The 24,983-nt window shown below is 37.9% G+C and overlaps 1 protein-coding gene and 1 long non-coding RNA gene across 5 annotated transcripts in view; one reads left to right on the top strand and one right to left on the bottom strand.

Moving 5' to 3' along the window:
* CD4 (CD4 molecule) overlaps positions 1-19,820 on the bottom strand; it is a 35,093-nt gene extending 15,273 nt beyond the window's left edge. Inside the window, exons 1-3 of one of the 4 annotated variants that reach the window (XM_023504528.2) lie at positions 19,650-19,820; positions 7,045-7,140; positions 6,740-6,913 (exon numbers count right to left, since the gene is read on the bottom strand). In XM_023504528.2, coding sequence (XP_023360296.1) covers positions 6,740-6,913; positions 7,045-7,093 — 223 coding nt within the window. In that variant the 5' untranslated portion in view covers positions 7,094-7,140; positions 19,650-19,820. Of the gene's footprint in view, positions 1-6,739; positions 6,914-7,044; positions 7,213-17,474; positions 17,529-19,649 lie in introns of those variants that run through there. The other 3 variants (XM_023504527.2, XM_031937702.1, NM_001308980.1) reach the window with 3 other exon arrangements.
* On the top strand, positions 17,513-24,379 carry LOC100914222. Its single transcript, XR_001121176.3, has 4 exons — positions 17,513-17,601; positions 20,194-20,389; positions 21,418-21,447; positions 23,749-24,379. It is a non-coding gene; the product is annotated as an uncharacterized LOC100914222 (long non-coding RNA).
* Positions 24,380-24,983: the final 604 nt, after the last annotated feature.

Below are 24,983 nucleotides of genomic sequence, written 5' to 3' on the forward strand. Positions count from 1 at the left end.
CAAGTAATTAAAGGAATGAAACAGTTTCTCAAGAATAGTCAAGAACTGGTCTGACACTACTCAGACCAGTTCCAATGACCATGTGATGAAGGGAGCCATCTACACCCAGAGAGAAGACTGTGGGAACTGAGTATGGATCACAACATAGAATTCTTACTTTTTATTTCACTCAAATAAACTCTTGTTGTTTGCTTACATTTTATTTACTTTCTCATTTTTTACCTTTTTGATTTGATTTTTCTGTAGCAAGATAATTATGTAAACATGTGTGCATATATTGGACTTAACATATATTTTTACCATGTTTAACATATATTGGATTACTTGCTAACTAGGGGTAAAGATGGGGAGAAGGGAGTGAAATCGGAACACAGTTTTATAAGGGTTAATGGTGAAAAATTATCCATACATATCTTTTGAAAATTAAAAAACTTTAATAAAAAAAGAATAGTGTCAGAAAGGTTAATGCCCTGTATAAACTGAGGCTGGGAGGTAAGTACTATGAACAACCCAAACGACTTTTTTTTTTTTTTTTAAATAAAGCTATGTTAGGGGTAAGTGCAGAGTTAAGAAAAACATAGGTCCTTCATTTTGTATAGATGGGAGGATGACAGTATGTCAGAACTCCTATTGTGCTTTTGCTTCCTTTATTAAGGAGAATAGTTTTCAGAGAAGGAATGATAAAATAAAAATGGTTGGCAGGAATACTGAAAACTAAGATAATTTAGGGAAAAGTAAGGAGTACCTATTTATCTTCAATGAGTGAATTCAAGTCACCCAACCTGGACAAATTATATTGAAAGATACTGAATAACTCTGAGGATATAATTATTGAATATCCGTCAGTAGTCTATCAATAGTTATTGAATAGTATGAAGAAAAGATGGCTGAGGGGCCACAAGATTGAAGTTGTCTGTATTTCCAGAAAGTCAAAAAAGGTTGATAATTCAAACGATAGGCCAATGAGCTTGATGGAGATTCCTGGAAAAAATGAAAGGATCTATTTTTAAGCACTTAGAAATTATGGTCAGTAGAAGCCAACATGGTTTAATTAAGAGCAAATCAATGCATTATTTTTGTATAAGGAAAAAAGTAGAAATGAAAATGGGTGCCCACTGATTAGAAAATAGCTGAAAATCTTGGTATATGAATGTAACGAAATATAGGTGGATTTTAAGAAATGCTGAATATGAAGAATTCAGAGAAATATTAGAAGACCTATGTGAACTGATAAGAAGAAAGCAGAGGCAGGAAAATAATGAGCACAATGACTACAGTATTGTAAAATTCTAGAGCTCAGCACTACTCTCCCAATTTTCACTCATCCCTAGAGAGAAGCTACTTAATGCCACAGGTTCTAGATGATATCCTGTGGCTCTCTACTCTTACACTTGCTCACAAGGGGCCTACCAGGATTCTCCCCATTTATGGTTATCTAGTAGACTCAATTAGCTTTTATTAAGGTCATTTACTCAAACAGCAAATCAAGAAGAGTAACTCTTTGGAACTGCTTCCTTTTTCAGATAACTGCCTCTCTGTATCTATGTGTATCTGGAGTATATTTCTGCTTTCTAGTGCCTTCAACCAGTGCAGTGATTCTGATGACAATCTTTTTTCTCCAAACTTCTTGCTATTCTATAATCCTAAGCAGTCTCCTATGCAACTGCCTCCAAATCTGGAACTCTTAAAAACCCCTTCAGGCTCAGGCTTTTGAAACAACCAGAGGCATGGATAATTTGCTTACTTAGCCAAACAAAACGTTGATCAAATCAATGATGCATTCAAACCCCATAAAGAGATAGGGGTGTAAATTAATGTTGTTTACCCTGAAACCTCATCCTGTGAAACTATATTTGGTGACTATATCATCTAAGGTGGGGGAAGGAGCCACATCCTCCCTTTTAATAAATGAAAAAAATAGTAAAATATATTATAATTTAGATGAAATGCAATTAAAAATATTTGTTCCAAAGGACAAATATTGAAACATATTTCTTTTTTTCTTGATAGAGAGGTGATAAATTATGAGTATGGAATATTGCAGTTACTATTAAATAAAATTGCTTTGTTCAGTTCATTTTTTAAAGCTATTTTCCTTTGTTATAAGAAAAGGTAAAGATGGAAAGGGAAGGAAAGATAAAAGATGGTATACAAATCATTAATAACATATTTTTTAAAGAAAATAAATTCCCACTGCATTGTTAAAAAAGAACAAGTTATGTGAGATTAATCTAGTTTGTTTTATTCTAACATAAGACTAATCTATTTATTTTATCTGTCAATCATAGAAATGCTATAACTGTAGTATATTTTAATTTTAAAAAGATAGCTGATACAAAAGTTATACTTATAGGTGAGATCCAGAGATGTGGACTGAATGTTGGTACAGCTAAATGTTTTTGGATTGACAGGCCAAACTCAAAGAGTACTGACATCAGTCACGGGCAATTTGGATGAAGGTCTCTACTAAGGTTCTACAAGTCTTTTGTAGGCCTTGTTCTATTCAATAGTTGGATTTTTTAAAATCAGAAATTGTATTTAGATATAAATGGTATGATAATAAAATCTGTAAATTTTAGGAAGGATGTTAACAAGTTGCTATGAGGAAAGGCAGCTAGTATTATGAGTAGCATTCAAAGCCAGGGAAGGATATGACTGATACAAGGATCAGTTTAAAGAACTAAAAAGGTTTATTTAGCTGGGAAAAGAGAAGACTTGGGTAGAGGGAACATTGTAGCTATTTTCAACGATTTGGGGAGTTATCCCATGGATAAGAGATTATTAGACATGTTTAAATTTGAACCCAAGTAGATTACTATGAGAAAAACCTGCATGACTATGATTGAGATACTCAACTTCTCTGAAGAACAGTTTTCCCTATTAATAAAATGGGTATAATAACTGAATCTGTCTCTTAAATATTAAAGATCTATAGTTGTGGTGGTAGCAGTAATGGTAGCAGGAGAAGTCACAGGATGAGGGATAAATTGAATGGGAGTCATAAGTCCTGGTTTCTGATCCATGATTTATAGAACTCACTGGTTAAATAACTTTGACCAAATCATTAAATTTTCCTTCCTCTTATTCCTCCTCAGTAAAATGAATGGGAATAGACTACATGATTTATTTATCTTCCAACTTCAATATCCCATGATTTCTATTCAATTCAGCTGATTTCAATTAAACACTTAAATTCAAGCCTTACATATAGGAAGAAATCTTTATTCAGTTCCCATACTGTGCTGAGTGTTTTATACATATTAGTTCATTTGATACTTACAACCACCCTGGAAGGTAAGTGCTATTATGATCCTTATTTCACAATTGAGGAAATTGCTGCAAACAGGATTAAATGACTTGCTAAGGATCACACAGCCTAGTAAGTGTATGAGTACATTTGAACTCAGGTATTCCTGATTCCATATCAGGTCTCTATCCACTGTGCCACTTAGAAACTTTTGTAGGATTATGCAAAGCTCTGGGAGAGATACTAAAATTAAATATAGTCCCATTTCTCATGGAGCTTTGAGTTGAGAAAAGGGATACACACAGAGAAAAATATGCTGCAAAGTGTTAGGGTAATAGGGGCAAACCTATGAAGCTTGCATTTTGGCTCTGGAGGATAGATATACCCCAGTAGATAGACACATACCTAAAGGGCATCTACAACCAGGAACTTATTGTTGGTTCCTTAGTCCCTGTGATGAAGGGTTGGTAGTGATGGAGTTATGTAGGCAACTGGACTGTTTCCAGTGACACATATGCTCTGACCTCTTACTAAAAGGGTATATGTAACCAGAGATTCCTGGCTTGAGTCTATGATCCCTATTACCAGAAGCTATGTTAAAAAAAAAAGTTGACATTTGAGTGGAAGGAGCTGCCTACTCAGTAGACCTAGAGGGAGAAACAATATTCACTCTTCCCTTCTTTGGAGCATGTTATTTGGAACTTAGACATCCTTTCCCTCAGATTTTCAGTGAAAGAAATAAGGGATCTTTTCCTCTCCTCCTCTTGAAACAATGATGACTGCATGGTGATACAGCAAGGAGGACAAATGCATTTTTAAACAAGTTTGAGATTAGCTCTCATGTGCTTGGATGTCTCTTCGATTTGTATTTCTTTCCCTGAGCACAAGTGATCAAAGAACAATCCTGAGATGGATATTTCTACCCTTGGAAACAACTTCATGAATTCAAGAGATTAGTGCTTCTGGATCTGGGTGCTGGCTGACCAGCAGGAAGTTATCTCTTAGAAAGCTTATGAATATCCCATGGAAAATGGATGGTGTTGAGCCTGTGACCTGGCTCTAATGCAATAAATGGGTGGTGAAAAGAGGTGACTATCTGATGATCCTCATTACTTTAGGATCATTAGGTTATATCTAGAAGGGATCAGAGAGGCCATCTAGTCCAACAACCTTTTAGGGTGAATTTAAGGTGCTATTCTAGCTCTGAGAGACTCTTTTCCCCACTAAATTTTCAATTCTATCCACATAAGGGGTTGCTAGCAAGGAACTACTCTTTAGTATATATTTAGAGACTTTTTTTTAGAGAAATGAGATGTTTAAGTGACTGGCCAAGGAGAGATCAATGCTGATGTGGAATTTCCGTGAAATTCCACCAAAACTCATAAAAATCTCTCTTAACATAGACTTGTAAACTTTCATTTGGCAATCCTATGTTTCAAACAAGATTCAGTTTGATAATAATTCTAGTATGGCAAACTAATAGGAGAATTCCTTAGAGTTGTCATTGTCATAGTTTTTAACCCATAAAGCAAGCTATGGAAATCTATACCAGATGACCAGGAGTATTTAATGATGCAATCAGAACCAGACAAAGTTAGTTAGGGAGGTTTCTTTGCCAGAGTTATTTTGAGGCCAGAGTGATATGAATAGAAAGATAATTCCCACAAGACTCTAAGTTACCCAATACAGACTCCATGCATTCTTTTTTCTCAATCTCTCTCCATAGTATCTAGTATAAAACTTGCTTTATTATACAAAAAAGTACATATTAATAATTTTGAAACAAGAAAAAACTGCACCTGGGATATAAAATAGAAAGATGTTACAATCTATGTAAGGGATAATAAGGATCTGAATTGTGTAAGTAAAGAGAAAAGTTCATCAGAGTCATGAAATGAGGTAGAAATGGCAAGATTTGGCAACTTGCAGGATGAAAGAGAAAAAGGGATTGAGAATAGTGTTGAGGTTATAAATTTAAAAGACTAGAAGAAAGGTGTTATCCTGCACAGGAAAAAAAAATCAATATGAGGGGCAGTTTGGTGGGGGGAGATAATGAGTTCTGTTTCAGACATTTTGAGGTTGAAAAATCTTTAGGATTATCCAGTTGGTAGTTCTGGACTAGAGGTCCGTATAGAGGGCTGAAACTCCAAAAAGGTGTGCTTGAATCAGACAACTGAGCACTTAAGGCTAATTACCTATTCAATGGGAGACAATGATTCTATTAGTATCTATTTGGATAAATGGCTCTTCTCACCGTTGGTGCTTGCTGAATGTTTGGTATTAAGATAATCATAGGCAAGGATTGGAGGGAAGAAGGAGAGAGGGCAGCTTCACTTGGCAGCAGGAGGAGGAGGAGAGAGGTTGGTGACTCTGGACTCCAGAATCGAGGATTCTGCTTGCTTGTGTTCTTAACTTCTCCCCCTAAAGACCAAGACTTTAATTCATCCTGATTCTGGCCAACCCCGAGGCCTCTAGGGAGCTAGTCCTGTACTTTACAATTCAGGAAACAAGCTACAGTTAAATATGTAGATTGGTAAGTTATCTACATAGAGATGATAATTAAGCCCTCTCAGAAGTTGATGAACTCACTGAACATATATATAAAGAGATATAATAATAAAAGGTCTTAGTAGAAAGCCTGGAGATATACATAGAGCCTGATGTGCTAATGACAATATTCTGAGAATGATTGAGGAATATTCAGATAGATAGGAGGAAAATCAAAAATATCATGAAAACTCAAAGAAAGAGTATCTAGGAAGAATGGGTGGTTATAGTGTCAAATGTAAGGGTCAAGATAGATGAAGACTTAGGGAAAAAAAACATCAGATTTATAAATTAAGATCTCACTATTAATTTCAGAGAGAGCAGTCTTAGTGTTAGCTCCTGGGTAACTCCCCCAAGTTTGAGAATTCAGTCATTGGACCTTCTAGAGTAAGAAGAGAATTGCAGCAGAATTCCTGGATGACATATTAAAGCACATAATAGCATCTGGGGAGGGGCAAGAAATCTGAACCTTACCAGTCTCCATAGTTTGAGTGATTTATCTGGGTAATGGAAAGTAGTGTCACCATTACAGTTCATTTCCCTTCCACAAGAATCCAAGTCCTTTGAAGGTTTCTATAAGGCTAAGAGGCATTCATTAGAATGTTGAAACCATTGTGAGTGCTTTATGTATTTCTGTAGATGCTTAGGAGTTCCAGCTGGGTTTTTTTTGGTACCATTGAATCCCATTTTCCATAGAATGAAATCAATGATATATGATATGCATTTGTTACAGTCAATGCTTTGTTTGGAAGCTGGGAACACTGTTGTCCACATTTAGGGAAATCTATTCATAAGTTATATTTGTAAATTTTCCTGGAGAAACTCCAAGTTGGGGCAGAGAGCTAAAAGGAAAAAAATGGCCTTTTGGTAATTAGGCCTCAAGATCAGACCCAGTCTGTGTAAAGTCAAAGTTTTAGGAGGCCCAAGACTATGGACTATACTTACCTATCACTCTTGGTGGTGAACTTTTTCTGAAGCCCCTCATAATAATAAGTTGGTCCTGTTGTTTCCAAGTAAAGTCCATATTTTCTTTCTTTGAAGCCTTGCAAGGCAATTTGGCCTGATCCCCAGCCTCACCCAGTATCAGCTCCTTTTCACTGGTCATGGCAGGCAATAGAACTGGATTCCAGAAATAGAGAACAAGTAGGTGAGGGCCAGCAGCAGGCCCACTTGTTGACTTTTATTTCCTCCATCAATGAGATCCGGCTCCTCTGCCACCCCAGCCCCCAAACTCAAGGATGATCACTCACCCAACTGCAGAGCCAGGAGCAAGGTTGCAAAGGAAGTTCCTCCATCCATACTGGCCTTGTGAAGGAAATGAGGTGCCAGATCTCCTCTGAGAGATGCTAGAGTCATAAGAAAGTCCCGGATAAACTGGTCAGAACCCTGGGGGAATGAGGTCTCTTCCTTGTGATTCTGAGGATTCAAGAGAATTCAGTCACTCAACATGCAGGGGATAGAGCAATGGGCATGGAATCAGAAACTCATCATCATGGTCTCAAATCTGACCTCAGATGATTATTTAACTGTGTGACCCTGGGCAAGTCAATTAACCCTGTTTGTCTCATTTTCCTCCTCTGTAAAATGAGAAGAAAATGGCAAACCACTGCAGTAGCTTTGCCAAGAAAACCACTAAGTGTCAGATTCAACAGAGCAGCTATTATGTGGAGGCCATTGAATTAGTCACTACAGGGGATAAAATGAATAAAATTTTACTTCAGGAACTTGTAAGTATGAAATATTTACTTAAATCAAGTCAAAATCTGCCTCTAGGCAGGTTTCATCCTTTGATTCTCCTTCATGGAATCAAAGATTAAGAGTGGGGAGGGACTTTAGAGGCATTTAGAACAAATCTAATTCTTCTTTCATGGTTTTTCAAATATTTGAAGTGTCCATATTGTCACAGCTCCAAGCTAAGATATTTCCAATTCTTTCAAGCAATCCACAAATAGCAAGTTCATCAGTGACCTTACCATCTAGGTCACCCTCCTCCCTTGTGCTGCAGTTTGTCGATATTCCTCTTTCAAATGTGGTGCCCAGCAGAGGCAGAATGGAGTAATGGAGAGAAAGCTAGATGGATCAGAAAGCTCTGAGTTCAAGTCCCACCTCCCACATGCACTGGTTGGTTATGGGCTCCTGGGCAAATCATGTATCTTCTCAGTGTCCCCAAAGACTCTCTGTGACTATAATTTGTAAAACAGTTGCTGATCTGCATTGGAAGAGGAGTTTCTTTCTCCAAGAATTTCTTAAGCTAATGAAATCACAGATTTAAAAAAAATTAATTTTAAAATTAAAAATGGATGTTTAAGAAATGATAAAAAAGATAATACTCAAAATGAAAAGCAATATTCTAGATCTTTTACATATAGTTATCTACATATCATCTCCTTCATTTGAAGACAGACACAATTTTTGCCTCTGTCTCCCCAGAGCCTAGCACATTATTGTTAAATCATGTCTGACTCTTCATTATCCTGTAGACTATTCTGTTCATGAGCTTCTCTTGGCAAAAATACTAGAGTAGTTTACCAGTTGCTTCTCCAGTGGATTACTGCAAAGGGAGGTTGACTTGCCTATGGTCACAGAGCTTGCAAGTGTTGGAGACTGCATTTGAACTCAGGTCTTCTTGACTCTGGGCCCAAAGCTTTATCTACTGAGTTACCTAACACACAGGAAGTACTAAATAAATGGGTTTTGATGACTGACTGTCTGGGGTACTTTGTGCCTATCACCCTCTTCATTCTAGACCCTTTGTTTCTTTTACTATAGACAAAGCTTATTGCCCTTTAAAAACCCAAATCTTTTTTCATTTAAAAATATTGTCTTGCCATGTGTCCCCATCTTATACTTGGCAAGTTATTTTTAACTTATATTTAATGCTTTAAAGTTATCTCTATTAAATATTAAATTTGGTCTATCAACCTCCCTATGGAGATCTTTATGGATCCTCTGTTGTTCAATATGTTAGCTCTCCCTTCCAGCTTCATACCATATGCCCTAAGTGAAAATGAGTAATGAAGAGGCATTAAGATAAAAATGGAAGTTCAAAGGAGAAAGAAATGGTAATGGAGTGAGGAACAGGAAGGGCTTAACAGAGAAAATGGCAACTAAACTTTGTGGATATCTTTTTGTTTTATTCTTTTGTTTGATGAAAACAGGGATTGTAATTAGGGTATTTTCTTTATTAATCACTTCCTTTGAAATATAAAAACTGAACAATTTCTTATGGTCATTTGATAACTTCAAACTATTTTTTTCATGAGCTGATTTTTCAAGGCATGAAGAAACTAAACCCCTTGCCTCCCAATGTGAATTATTTGGATTGATTATCTCATATAATGATCAGATCATATAACAAATCAGAATTATTAGCTCCTCATTTGAAACAAAGAAAGTCTACCTTTATGACCTATTAGAATATTCTGGGAAGTTTAAACCATGGAGGTTGGAAACGGCCATTCTTGGCAAACCTTCACTTTTTTTTTTTTTTTTTTTTTTTTTTTTTAGAAAATCTGAGTTTTTGAATTGAGCAAATATGAAGATTCATATCACCTTCCCTCATAATTTGGGCTACATTTTTGTACCAGACACTAAGATCTGAATATCTCAATATCAGAGCTCTTTACCATCATACATCATTTTTTTCAGTCATTTCAGTCATTCATAATGTTTTATAAACCAATGGCTCATTTCTCAAGTGCATTCTCCTATTTGCCATAAATGAGAAATATTGTACTTGATTTAGAGACTGAGCTTTTGGGAATTCATATCCGGTCTCTATTCCTTTTTTCCTCCCTTGAGGCCATTGGGGTTAAGTGACTTAACCAGGGTCATACAGCTAGAAAGTGTTAAGTGTTTGAGGTCAGGTTTGAACTCAGATCTTCCTGACTTCAGGGCTGATGCTGTATCTACTGCACCAACTAGCTAACCCCTCCTTAAAAAACAAAAAACAAAAAAAAAAAGTCTTCTAAACATAGTTCTACATTATGCTGCACAAGAAAAATCAGATCAAAAAGAAAAAAAGAGAGAAAAAACAAACAACAACAACAAAATAGGTGAATATCCTATGTTGTGATTTACATTCAGTACCTGTAGTTCTCTCTCTAGATTTAGAATTGCCCTGAATCACCTTATTGTTGAAAAGATCCACTTCCATCAGAATTGATCATTGTATAATCTTGTTGCTGTGTACAATGTTCACTTGGTTCTACTCACTTCATTTAGCATCAGTTCATGTAAGTCTTTCCAGGTCTTTCTGAATCATCTTGCTGATCGTTTATCAAACAATAATATTTCATAATATTCATATACTATCATAATTTATTCAAGGCTTACCCAACTGAGGGGCATCCACTCAGTTTTCAGTTCCTTTTAGGGCTCTATTCCTAACTGATTGAAAGGTTTTATGGTTTTTCTTGTTTTTGTTCTAGGGTTTTTGTTTTTGTTTTTTTTTTCTCTTCTATCCCACTCTAATCCTGATGTAATGAAGCATGTCTTATTCAATATTATGCAACAGACTTACTACCAAAAAGTCATTCTTAATGTCAGCCACAATTTTTTAATGCTGTATATTCACCTGTAAATAGGTTTTGTGTAAAATTTGACAGAAATATATTGTATTATTTTTTTTATAAAGCAGCTAAGTTAGTTAATGTACATAGATAACACACAATTTTGTTTATTCTTGTGTTAATACTATTAATTTCTTGCAATTTACGATTATATTACATCATTAAAAGAAAAAAATCCTTTATGAACAGGAAATAGAGGTTTAGAGTACTCCAGGTCTGTAGTAGCATTAGCAACACCAGCAGTAGTAAGTTAACATTTAGAAACCATGTGATATAAAGATTAAGTATCTGGCCTCAAAGCCAGAAAGACATGGCTGGATAGCCTTGGGTTTATCCCTTAAGTAACCTTTCAATACTGACCCGATCTGTTGCAAGGATTTTCCTCACCTGAGATTTTCCTGCACCAATAAAATTACAGGTCCAGTCCTCACCTCTCCCTTCAAAATTCACAAAGCATTTTAAAAACATCATGTGCAAAGATGGAAAGAGTGAATACAAAAGTAAAATTTTGAGAACCGTGAAGACATAAGTCTGGCTGGAGTGGTTAGTTTATCTAAGGCTGAAATAAGAAATAAGATCAGAGAGGGAGATGTCAATCATATTGTGGTGGACTTTGAATGTCACAATAATTAGTTTCATTTTTACCATGTACTGAACATATCATTCCCAATAGGGATCCACTGAGCCACCTAGCTGCCCCTAATTTTTCTTTTTTAAAATTTTTTGTTTTGTTTTGACATAGCAAATGCATCCCAATGAACACCATTGAAGGTATTTATATAGGGAAAAAAATTGAACATAAATGTTCTTTAATAAGATTAATTTCTCCTAAAGGACATGTGCATAAAAACATTTATAATTAATTGTTTGTAGCAAATTTAATTGTAGTAGCAAAAAGTTGAAAACTAAAGGGGCCCCCCTCAATTAGAGAATAGCTAAATAAATATGAATGAATATAATGTAATGCCATAGAAATGACCAAAAGGATGGTTTCGAAGAAATTTTGTTGTATTTTTCTTCACTCTGAGAGACAGCTAGGTTACACAGTGGATAGAGCACTGGACTTGGACACTTATTAGTTACATAACTTCTGCCTGCCTCAGTTTTCTTGGCTATAAAATGGGGGCAATAATACTACTTCCTCCCAGAATTGTTGTGAGGATAAAAATGAAATAATGTTTGTAAAACTTAAAGTGCTATATAAATGTTAGCTATCATTATTTTTGAATGAAATGAAAGGAACCAGAAAACAACTTATATAATAACAGCATTATAAAGAAACATAACCTTGAGAGACTTAAGAACCCCATTCAACGAAATGACCAGCTGTGATGCCTAAGGATGGATGACAAAGCATACTACTTACTTCTTGTCAGAGAAGTAATGAATTCAAATTGTATAATGAGACATAAATTTTTAGACATTGCCAATGAGGAAATTTGTTTTTCATAACTATTTATATTTGTTACAAGGATTTTGTTTAAAAAAAAAAAAAAAGGATGAGGAGGGAGAAAAATAGAAGCTTGCTAACTTAGAATATTTTTAAAAGATTATTTTTTCTTGTTTTTTGTTGTTATTGTTGTAGTTTGTTTGTTTTTGCTGAGGCAAGTGGAGTTGAGTGACTTGCCTAGGGTCCCACAGATAGGAAATGTTAAATGTCTGAGGTCAGATTTGAACTCAGGTTCTCCTGACTTCAGGGCTGGTGCTCTATCCACTGAGCCACCCAGCAGCCCTTAATTTTTCTTTTTTAAAATTTTTTGTTTTGTTTCGACATAGCAAATGCATCCCAGTGAACAAGCACTTAGAGTCTACTCCCCCCCAAAGAGTTAAACAAAACCAGCTAAAAGGTTTTGGCTGATAGTGCACATCACTTTAAAAAGATACTTTTGGCAGCCAGAGATCTAAAGTGGGCACACACACACATACACACACACACAAACACAAGGGTAGCCAGATCAATATCCTAAGAGAAAGGATCCCTTTCAACCATGCCCATTTTCCACTCCCACCACTCCTATATTCCGCTTTTATAACCTCCTAATAACCTCTGCGTTTCTTTAATAGACCCCTTCCTTTTCCCACCCCCCAGAATTTCACCATCCTTACTTTCCTAAGTTCTAGGAAAGAAGTAGCATGTACCAGGATTGGGGGGAAAAGAAAGGTCATAAGAACATAACAAGAAGGAGGAAATCAGTGGTTTCTGCTTTCCAAACTCTAGAATAAGAGAAATGGGTTTCCGATTATTCTTTATGGATCACAGAACATTAAGAATGCACTTGACATGGAGAACTAGCTCTGTCCTGATATGTGAAGAAACAATGAGCACATTAAGAGGGAATTTTGTGTGGTGGAAAAAGAACCAGATTTGTATGTAGGGGGTATGAGTTCAAATTATAGTATTGTGTACTAATTAACCTGTGTGGCCTTGACCAAGTAATTGAATTTCAGAATTCTCATCTATAAAAATGAGGAGGGTTGGACTAGATTATATATAAAAATCCTTTTAAGCTCTAAATTCTATGATTCTATGTAGACCATTTCCTTCACACTTCTCCAAAAAGGTGCTAAGGGACTAAGACAGCCAGCTGGGTTGAGGAGGAAGCTGAAAAAAGGAACTGATCATACCACAGAAATTTGATGTTTGTAGCAGGAGTAGTATAAGCATTATTGAGAGTTCCCTAAGTTTGGGGTGAGGGACTTTTGGCTTTGAAGGAACTCCTTTCTAGGGAGAAGTCATGTGGAGAATCAGAGAAGGAAATGTGGATCATGGTTCTCTTTGCCAAGCAGGCGGAATTGTGACAAGTATACTGGCTTTCATGCTACCCAAAGTAGCAAAGTGAGACTGGGAATGAATAAAGAAGTGAGCTCACTGAGAACCAGCAACTTCAGAGTTTGGTAAACAGGACCCCTAACCCATCACTCATTTCTCCAACTTTTCTGCTTCTCTTTTCCCCACCAACTAGTAAAAATGAAAGAAAGGAATAATAAACCAAAGAAGTTTTCCCTCTCACTGCTTCAAGTTCTACTGTGACCTGACATACCATATTTTAATATGTGATTCTAATTTAAAGTATGTGGTCATTAACTATGATTCATATCTGTTAGACTATTTATGAACCTGGAGAAAAATTTAACAAGGAAACAAGCCTATAATAGGGCAGAATGGGAGGTGGCAAAGGTGTCTTAGGCACCTTTGACTTTGCTATCAAATCAAACCTTTGGCACCGACACTGCTGGTACCTAGCCTTGCTTGGCATTAAAGAACTCCTATTAGGAAAGGGAACCACATGTGGAAAAATGTCTGTGGCAGCCCTTTTTATAGCAGCAAGAAACTGGAAACTGAGTGGATGCCTATTAGGTGGAGAATAGCTAAATAAGTTATGGTATATGAATGTTATGGAATATTATTGTTCTATAAGAAATGATCAGGAGGATGATTTTAGAGAGGCCTAGAAAAACTTATAGGAACTGATGCTGAGTGAAATAAGCAGAACCAGGAGATCATTATATAGAGCAACATCAATATTATACAATGATCAATTCTGAAGGATGTGGCTCTTTTCAACAATGAGATGATTGAGGTCAGTTCCAATGATCTCATGATAAAGAGAGCCATCTGCACCCAGAAGAGAACTGTGGGAATTTAGTGTGGATCATAACATAACATTCTCACTCTTTTTGTTATTATTCATTTGCATTTTGTTTTCTTATTCATTTTCTTTCCTTTTTGATCTAATCTTTCTTGTGTAGCAAGATAATTGTACAAATATGTTTACAAATAGTGGATTTTAACAAATATTTTAACATGTATAACATATATTGAATTATTTGCCATCTAGGAGAGGAGATAGGAAGGAGGAAGGGAAAATTTGGAACACAAGGCTATGCAAGAATCAATATTGAAAAATTATCCATGCATATGTTTCGAAAATAAAAAACTTTAATAATAAAAAAAAACAACTATTGCATACATCTCATACACAACTACAAACTACCATCTACCTTCTTTACCCCTTAATGGAAACTGCCAACAAAGTCGATGCATTATAATTAAGGAATGGTTAAATAAATCGTGGTACATAAATATAATGGAATGTTACTATACTGTAAGAAATTACGCATGTGAAGTATACAAAGATAAAGAACTCATGCAAATTAGGGTAAGCAGAATTGGGAAAGGGATATACCCAGTGATCGCAACAACATAAAGGAAAAGAATAAAGAAAAGAACCTTATTGCTATGTAATTATAATGATAAAACTTGACCTCAAAGAAGAGATATGAGAATGTTCTTCCTTACTTTCTTTGCAGAACTGGGAGACTTTTGATACATTATTGTACATAATAGACAGCTTGGTTAGTTTTTCAAAACTGCTTTTTTCCTCTATTTATCATTTTTTATTATAAAGGATGGTTCTCTGTGGGGGGGAATGGAAGAGCTATATTGGGAAATGAACACGATATAAAATCAAAATACTTCAATAAAAATTTAAAGAAATAAAATAAACATTACAGCTATTCTAAACAAGAGGAGGTTGAATATGTAGGTACACAAAGACTTGCACATAGTGGACACTGAATGAATATTTGCCAAATGAATAAATGAGAGTTGAGAAGGGTTGGAAGTAGGTCATTTGTAAAATTGGTAGAGTACTGAGAATGGGGCCTGGGGCAGCATGGAGGAGAGAAAGATAGATAATGGATTCTAGACAGGTTGTGGGGGAGGGAGGAAGGACTTTATGGCTTAGAGTTTGCCTCTTTCCTTGCCTCCTTTCATGGTAGGCTATTGTCTTTCGAGCCCAAATCCTCCCCTTTCTCAGGGTGGGCATTTTCTACCCTCCTTCTAAGCCTGCACCTCCTCCACCCCAGACCCCCTATTCCCTAGATCTGTTGGAAGACAAGACTTTCTCTTCTCGGCCACTTCTGGGCCCAGGGCTCACCAAAGGCTAAGGTTTTCCAGCTGCTTGTTTGCCTCTGCTGAGGGCTTGGAGCTCATATTTCCGCTGAGCCTGGGAGGCCCCAGAGAGAGGTCTTTGATTCTCACAATCTCCAGCCACCATGGAGACAGACTACACATCCTGTGCCCCAGTGCTCCTCAGCGCTTGTGAGAGATGCTGAGATGAGCTTGGGTATATGTAGCAAGGGTCTCTGTCTCTCTCTCTGTCTCTAAGTGTGCCTGCCTGTAACTATGCTTTTTGATGCGGATACCTAGAACTCTCTGTGACTGCATCTCTGTCTCATACTTCAAGAGGCTGCACCTCCCAGCCTTGTTCTCCGCCCCAGACCCACTGCTCCACTCTTAGCACCCCCCTCATCTCCTGCTGCCACTCTGTTCTTTCTCTTGTCTGTAAACACCATCCTGTTCCCTAGCAGGAACCCAGACATTTGATAAGCTTTGATCAGAAACAGCTCTGTGAACTGAAAACAACAACCATCACCCAACAACTCAAAACTCCACAATTCAGATATGGGCCTAGGGGGTAGAGGGCAGCGGAGGCGACAAAGGCAGGGGCACACATGAACAAAGGGAAAAGGACAGATGGAGAGAGAAAGCAAAGAAATCTAGGGAGAGATAAAGATAGAGAGTCCCAGAGCAGCTCATTAAAACAATAGATATACATACATCACACAATGCATATACTCAAGCTCCAACACACTCACAAAATTCAGGAACAATAGAAGCTAGAAGAAAGAAGCCAGAATGGCAGAATGGTGGGAGAAACAAGAGTGGAAGAGAAATAGAAAGAACAGGGAGAGAGACAAATAGAGAGAAACAGACAGAAATAGGGAGAAGGGAAGAGAGAGAAAGAAAGGGAGAGAGACAGAGAGAGAAGGCGACAAAGACAGAGACAGGAGAGAGGAGAGAGACAGACAGAGACAGAAGGAAAGAAGGAAGAAAGAGAGGGAGGGGAAGAGGAGGAGAGAGACAGAGACAAAGAAAGAGACAGAGGAAAGATAGAGATAGGGAGAAGGGGAGAGAAAGTGACAGGCAAAAGGGGAGGGAGAAAAAGAGAAAAAAGAAAGAAAGAAATGGGGAGACAGAGGAGAGGAGAGAGAAAGAAACAGAGACAAAGAAGCAGACAGAAAAGAGATAGAGACAGGGAGAAGGGGAGAATGACAGAGAGAAAGAAAAGGAGAGAGAGAGAGAGAGAGAGAGAGAGAGAGAGAGAGAGAGAGAGAGAGAGAGAGAGAGAGAGAGAGAAACAGAGGAGAGACAGAAAGGAGAAGAAGAAATGGGGGTGGGGGACAGGGAGAGAGAAGAGAAGCAAAGACAGAGACAGAGAGAGAGATACAGAAACAGACAGAGAAACAAAGAGATAGAGAGACAGAGAAAGGGACAGAGATAGAGACACAGAAAGACAGAGAGACACATATAGAGAAAAAGAGACAGAGACAGAGAAACAGAGAGATAGAAAGAGAGAGACAGAGATAGAGACAGAGATAAAGACAGAGAGACCCAGAGAGAGAGATATAGAGAGAAAAAGAGACAGAGACACAGAGAGACACAGGCACAGACACGGACACAGAGAAAAACATACAGAGAGCAAGCAATATAGAGGCAAAAAACAACTGAAGAATGGAGACCAATACGGAAAGGTGCAGAAGAAGCACAAAGAAACCGGAGAGACAGTACAACACACACTTATGTCGCCGAGATCTGTGCGCATGCACTGCGTCCCCAGCCCCGGGGCCGGGAGGGGGAGCGGGCTTCGGGAAAAGGAAGAGGGCACGGCTTCACCACAGCGTGTGTACACGATCCCACAGGCACTTTTATCTCCTCCCTACGACCGCCCGTTCACCCCCTCAGCCTTACCATGGGATGTGCCCCCAGTCCCCCTCACACACAAGCACCAACCACCTCCCCATCACTGGTTTCTGTTGGGTGAACTTCCTAGAGACCACGACCCCTCTGAAGGAATCTCTGTGGTCTCACTGCTGCAACCTCTGCCATCCTCTCCCTTGCTTCTGACACCCACCCGGGAGGGCACAGCTACCCCAGCGGCACCCCCTCAAACACCCCTTCGCCCTGCGAGGGCCCGAGCCGACATCGGCTCCCCCCTCCCCTCAGCCCCGCCGTCCCCCGCCGCAAGCCGCTCCGGGCCTCTCACAAGAGAAATCTGCTTCCCCATCCTGTGGTCTGCCAAACCATTCCATCTCTTCTTCACTTAGCAACGAGGCCCACAGTTCCGTGGCGGGGAGGCCTCTTTTTCGGATGTTCTCCATTTGAAGCCAGAGGTATTTTGTACTTAAGATAATCTTCAAACTGACCTCCTCCACTCTAGGAAACCATCCATCCTGCTTCCCTCCCCACCCCTCACTTGTCCATCTGGGCTTTGTTTGATTTTTCTAGTGGGAGTGAAAGGGAAGAGTTCTAAAGAGTTTCTAACCCTGACAGGTAGGGCCCGACAGCAGCCATTTTGTGGTCACAAAATCTAGCGTTTCATAGGAAAACGAGCCCAAGAAGAGAGGCTCACTTCTAGCCCCTGCCTCTTCTGTTCGGTACTTCCCAATCCCACCCCCTCCCCTTTACTCTGCCCAGGAGGTAGGTTAATCCCAAGCAAAACCAGAACCCTAGATTATTAAATTCTGGTACTGACTCTATTTTAAAAGGGAAATTGACCTAATTACAATGAGGGAGAACCCTGAAATAGCAAATATGGGTTTTCCTTGTTTCTCAAGGGCAAACATATATTCTCCTTGAACTCCCTCCCAGAATAAAACCCATTAAAAGAAGGCAGCACTGATGATGAAGCATGCTGACCACCCTCTAATTGAGAAGTAAAGGCTTAAGGATAGAAATGTATATTTCCAGAAATGCTCAAAGTATGGTTTTGTTTTGCTTGACAATGCTTATTTGTTATAAGGGAAGGTATTTTATTTAATGTAGGGGGAGGGAAGAGGGGGACTGTTGATCCAGATGCTTAAAAAAAAAAGAAAGAAAAGCTCATTGAAACATTTTTTATATCATGAATGAGGTTATGAAGGAGAAACAGACAAGTATGACAGCTTTGAAACAAATGGGTTGAAATGATAATGTTTTAAAAAAATCTTTTAGCATATACAATAGATTCATGGTTTCATATGTAATCCTCTTCTGTTTGGCATATTATTAAATATTAAAATATCAGTTTTGTTTTTTAATATTAAATTTAAAATATTAAAATATTAGTACTTTTCATGATTTTTCAGCTTCAGAATAACCAAAAAAAATTTAAGTTAATTTTTTAAAGGGAGTAAGGAGAGAAGCTGGGGATGATTGGGACCTCAGGGACTGAACTGGCTTCAGTTCTGAAGAAAAATTAGAAAGAAGGAGAAAATTGTTGCTTCATAGAAACCAGCTGAGGAAGAAGCCTAAAATCACATAATTGAAAACTGGAAGGGGCTTTTGTGATCATTCCTTCAGAGAAGACAGTGGAAAGAGTGAGGGGTTTGGGCATCCAGAAACTTGGGGGCCACAATCTAGCCCTGTTACCAACTACTTGTTTGAACTTAATCAAAAGCCACTCTCTGTCTTTAATTTTCTTGTCTGTAAAATGAGGAAATTATACTAAATCACTTCTAAGGTCCCTTCCGATTCTAAATCTATAATCCCATAAATATTCCTTATTTTATAGGAAAGGAAATTGAAGAAAAATAAAGTATTGTGTTCAATATCAAAGGAAATAAAGAATATTTGACCCTCCCCCCCCAATGTTTTAACTTCAGTCTATCAGTGTCTTCACCACACTGTGATATATCATCTTCATCACTCCAAAAGCAGAGAGAATGGCTACATAAGTGAGTTCTCTCTTCTCCCTTCCTTTCCTCTCTTCTGCTTTCTTTTCTTTTCTTCTCTCCTCTCCACTCTCAGCGTCTTCCATTTATATATCCCTTCTCCGGCCCTACCATACCTGTTTTTACCCTCTCCCTCATTCCTCCTTAATCTTAATTCCTTCCTTCTCTTTCCAAGAACTGGTTCGACATTGAATTTTACTCCTTTCTTTCCTTTTCACCATCTCACCCTCTCCTGTGGCTATGTTTCTTTTCTTTGCCCCTCCTGCCATGGAAAGTCGGCAAGTGATCAGAGATTCCTATTCCTGATCCTTCCTCTTTGTCCCAGTTTCCCCACCATTTCGTTAGACCTCAGTTTCCTTATCTATAAAAGGGTCAAGAAGAAAATGGATTTATTACTTTTAGGGGATTTTCTAGTTCTGGATTGATAATTTGATGGTAATTTCTTATTTTCCTCATCTGCTTACATCCTTCAAACTGAGAATGAAAAAAATGGAGTTCCAGTCTCTTACCTCTAGTTGTCTTTTTTTCCCCCTCTCAATATCTGGTCCCCTGGTTGATGCAGGTGTGTCCTGTAAGAACCTGGAACCTTTTACCCAGAAATACAGTAGGGAGAAGGTTTTGCCATCTGGCAAGACTGTAATGGAGTGATGAAAGACAGGAAATCCGTCAGTGAAGCAGTCTCCAAACTCCAGGGCCTAGCTTATAAGGCCCAGCACGTCACCCTCTCTAGCTTGGGTCTCCACCCCTCATCATTTCTCCACATTTAGGACTCAGGGTAAAATGTTGAAATGAAATAGCTTGAGTCAAGGGAAAAATTAACCAGAGAGAAAATGGAAACCTACAATAATCAACATATTTACCAATTCGAAATACAACCACATTAATTGGACTGGGTTTCCAAGAAAATGAGAATTTAGGAAGAAAGGAACTTAGGCATGTAAGAGTTAAAAAAAAAAAAAAAAGGGAAGTTGGGGAGCATCTCTAGAACTATCCCAGGTTGAATGATGGGCCCTCTGTCTATGGACTTATTGTATTTTTTTTTATAATTTACAGGAAAGTTGTCAGAAAAGTTGGTCAACCAAGAATCTGCTTCATAACCAATATTCTGAGAATTGACCCAACCTTTTCTGTAGAAGCTGTCCCTCTAAGGATCCAATGGGCCTTTTTGAACCCTGGATGCTTCATCTCTTTCATCATAGGTTGTCCAAGTAGACCAAAGAACATACTGATTGCTTCCTTTTCCTAGAAGGTAGGAAATAGGAAAAAGCTTTATCCAGAGCTTCCAAGAGACATTTTAGTAATGGACTACTGCCTCATTACTATCAATTTTGAAAATTCGGGGTGTTCTAACATGAAAGAGATGGGAGGAGACAAAAGGGTTTGGAAACTAAGGTAGGAAAAGTCAGACAGTAGATCCAGGATCCTACTCCTGGATCCTCAGGTTTTCCTTGAGTCTCAAGGGATAGCTGGTATTGATGTAGCTACTAGAAAGAATTTTCAAGTTCAAGATTTAGGTTGTTAGGAGACAGGAACCTATAAAGAAGGAAAATAAAGGGTCTCCAGGTGCAGCCATCTGTGGTTGGCTTTTTACCAAGTGGTATCTCTGCCTGGGCTTTCCTGTGAATGGCTAGAATGGGAGGTGATGGCTGAAACTGGCCCAGATTGGGGTTCCTTTAGCGTGATCCATAAGAGCCGATCCTGACAGCCTCAAATTCTGACTCCTTTCACCCAATGCAAACATACACATCTTTCTGAGCTCAATTTGTTTCTTTCCTGGACTCATTGCTCCTTCCCTGTTCTCAGGGCCTCCCCAACCTCCCCTCTTAAAGATCTGAGTAGTCGATTTTGAAGATATCAGCATGACTGAGGCAGCTGACACCTGCAGCTGTGGCAGAAACTGTCAGTCATAGGGAAGAGTACAACAAAGAGAGCCCTTCACTTCCTCAAAAGGTTTTTCTAACACCACCATCACCACCACTACAACCCCTCAGGGGTGCTGGTTGATGTTCCTCTTCTTGGAGGAGAAAGGAAGCAATAGGTTTTTGCCCAATGACTCTGACCTGTGAAGGAACCCTACATTTAAAAATATATATATATTTTGCTGGGGAAAGGAAGCAGCAGTGCTCTAATCCTAAATTCAAACTTTAGGATACTCAGTGATATCTTAGATTACTCAATATATATATGTGTGTGTGTGTAAATGTATATATATTTGCGCTGGGGAAAGAAAGCAGCAGTGCTCTAATACTATTTTTTTTCTCTCTCTTTTTTTTATAGTAATTTTTTATTGACAGAATCCATGCCAAGGTAATTTTTTTACAACATTATCCCTTGCACTCACTTCTGTTCCGATTTTTCCCTCCCACCCTCCACCCCTTCCCCTAGATGGCAAACAGCCTATATAGGTTGAATATGTCCTAGTATATCCTAGATACAATGTATGTGTGCAGATCCAAACAGTTTTCTTGTTGCACAGGGAGAATTGGATTCAGAAGATAGAAATAACCCAGGAAGAAAAACAAAAATGCAAACAGTTTACATTCATTTCCCAGTGTTTTTTCTTTGAGTGTAGCTGCTTCTGTCCATCATTGATCAATTGAAGCTGAATTAGGTCTCTTTGTCAAAGAAATCCACTTCCATCAGGTTACATCTTCATACAGTATCGTTGTTGATGTATATAATGATCTCTTGGTTCTGCTCATTTCACTTAGCATCAGTTCATGTAATTCTCTCCAAGCTTCTCTGTATTCTTCTTGCTGGTCATTTCTTACAGAACAATAATATTCCATAACATTCATATACCACAATTTACCCAATCATTCTCCAATTGATGGGCATCCACTCAGTTTCCAGCTTCTAGCCACTACAAACAAGGCTGCCACAAACATTTTGAGTGCTCTAATACTAAATTCAAACTTTAGGATACTCAGTGACATCTTAGATTACTCAGTTCCAGTCTTTCCCTGACTAATCCTTTGGCAGGCAGATCCACAATGGAAGGGTCAGGAGAGTACAAAACTTCGAGGACATTGAGGCATCAAACTCATAAGACAAATAATTAAGACAACTTACTAAGTGATGGTGCTCAGTCTGCTTCCTGTCTGCCTAATGCAAGATGATTAGACTCCCTCACTAGGGTCATAGAAGACCAGAAACAGCTAAGACTGCTGAATTCATAAGCATATACACTCTCCTGTCTGTTGTTGTTGTAATCAAAAGATCTGCCTGTTCTAGCCTGAAATGCTGCCTAATCAACTTACAAGATGGTAAGCTTTTGACCATATCTTCCTATGAAGGATATAGACATGCTCTTTGGCACCTCATGAAAGATGGGTCTCGGTAACTGGGAAAGATTTGATTGGCTGAAGTCTTGCTACAGAGTCTGTTTCCAAAGAGATCATAAAAGAAGGGAAAAGACCCACATGTGCAAAAATATTTGTAGCAGTCCTTTTTGTAGTGGCAAGAAACTAGAAACTGAGTGGATTTCTATCAGTTGGGGAATGGCTGAATAAGTTACGGTATATGAATGTAATGGAATATTATTGTTCTATAAGAAATGATGAGCAAGCTGATTTCAGAAAAGCCTTACATGAATTTACAGATTTACATGAATTGATGCTAAGTGAAGTGAACAGAACCAAGAGAACATTTTACACTGCAACAACATAATTGTGATGATCAGCTATGATGGACTTGGCTCTTCTCAACAGTTCAGTGACTCAAGGTAATTCCAATAGATGTGGATGGAAAATGCCATCTACATCCAAAGAGAGAACTATAAAGAAGTATAATGTGAATCAAAGCATAGTATTTTCACTTTTCATTGTTTGCTTGCTTTTTTTTTTCTCTTTCTCACTTTTTTCCCCCCATTTGATCTGATTTTTCTTGCAATATCTTTTAGATATGGTGATAACTTTAAAAGGATCACACATATTAAACTTAGATTGCTTTATGTCTTGGGGAGGAGGGAAGTAAGGGAGGGGGAGAAAAATTTGGAACACAAAGTCTAACAAAAATGAATGTTGTAAATAATCTTTACATGTATTTTGAAAAATAAAATACTATTGAAGAGGAAAACAGGAACTCAAAAAGTATGGTCTTCATGAAATGTAAAAGAATGGTTTGATTCCTAGGTTTATGCATGAAATTTTATTTCACAGATAATATTTTGGAAATAATGAGTGACACTGAAAAAACAAAAGAATTGATTGGCTGGGACTATTGTTAAAGAAACTAGCCTCTTTGGGTAGGGCTTAAAAAAAGAATGGACAACTTGCTTTTTTTCCATTTCCTGAACATAAGTCACAGATCATAGGTTCCTTTTCTCACTTCCCTTCCATTTTAGGCAGCTTCAAAGACAGCTAATGAATAAAACACTGGACCTAGACTGAAGAGGACTTAAATTCAAATACACACTGTATGACCCTGGACAAGTCACTTACACCTTAGCTTGCCTCAGTTTCTTCAACTGTGAAATAGAGATAATAATAGCAGTTACTTCCCAAAGTTGTTGGGAGGAATAAAATTAGATATTTATAAAGCATTTAACACAGAGCCTGGATCATGGTAAGCATTTAATAAGTGTTTATTTTCTTTCTTTTGCTTCAGGATGAGGAAGTCTTGGCATCTTTCCCCGAACTTCAAGAGAATACCAAAATTCAGCTTTCCTTTTCTTTGGATCTTGACCCAAATCCTCCCCATCTGGGTCATCATCTGACATCAACTATCCATCTGCAACTGGAAAATAGGTCCCTCTTTTGTAGGATCAGCTGGAGTCCATTACAGTTTTCTTATTACTTGAACTCCCATGTTCTTGTTCTCCTGGTTAAGAAAATTCAACTGATACTACCATGGGCCACATGAGATTGTGATATATTATTATTTCAGGGCCCTGATCATACTCTGGAGCTATTTTGTCCCTTTACCTAACTTTTCTACTATTGGAATAAGAAGCCCTCTATTACCCCACTGTCTTATATTTTTTCAGCAACACTACAATATAACAGAAGACTATTTGCTGACAGGAGTTCCTGGCATCAAATGAGGGCAAAGCTGGTCAATAGACCTCCCTTAGCAGCAATGTGCAATTGTGAATCACCATGTCTTTCCCACCCTTGGAGACTTCAAAGAACAAAACAATAGCCATCTGTGTCTCTTGTCTAATTATCAAAATGCCTTTAACATCATTCTTAGTGACATTATATAAGCATACAATAAAAAGAATATATGCTACCACTAACAACAGTTCTGTCCAATCTCAGTGTCTCCATGATGATCAATAGGGTACAATCAAAATGCTCTAGCTTAAGTCTTGGGATGGGATGGTAGAATTTTATCCTCCTTGATTTCTGCCAAGTAAAGTACTTCTTGGCTCTCAAAAATCTCAATGTTAATCAAAACTAGTCCTGGCAAAGAAGTCATAAAGAGAAAAACATCTCACAATACCTTAAAACTCTGAAGTCCATTTGTTCCTATTGACTAGAAGTGAAAAGGTCCATCACCAATACAATGTTGCTCACATTGCTTTGATCTCATTTCAGTGAAAGAAATCTATGCACACCAGCTCCAGAGGAAATGGTATTGAGAAAAATAGATCCAAGAGAAACAATGTAAAAATTATTGGATTACCTAAAAGCAATGATGAAAAAAAGTCTGGACAACATCTTTCAAGAAATCAAGGAAAATGGCCTGATATGTTAAAACCAGAGGGTAAAAATAATCCTTGAAAGATCCCCTGATCACCTAAGAAATGTGTGAACCTGTTTGTCTCCCTATATGGCATTTAATTCACTGCAGTAGTGAACTACTCTGTCATCTAGGTAGTCCAAATAAAATGTGCTGCT

The sequence above is a fragment of the Sarcophilus harrisii genome, chromosome 5 (genome assembly GCF_902635505.1).
Source record: "Sarcophilus harrisii chromosome 5, mSarHar1.11, whole genome shotgun sequence".
NCBI lineage: Eukaryota > Metazoa > Chordata > Mammalia > Dasyuromorphia > Dasyuridae > Sarcophilus > Sarcophilus harrisii.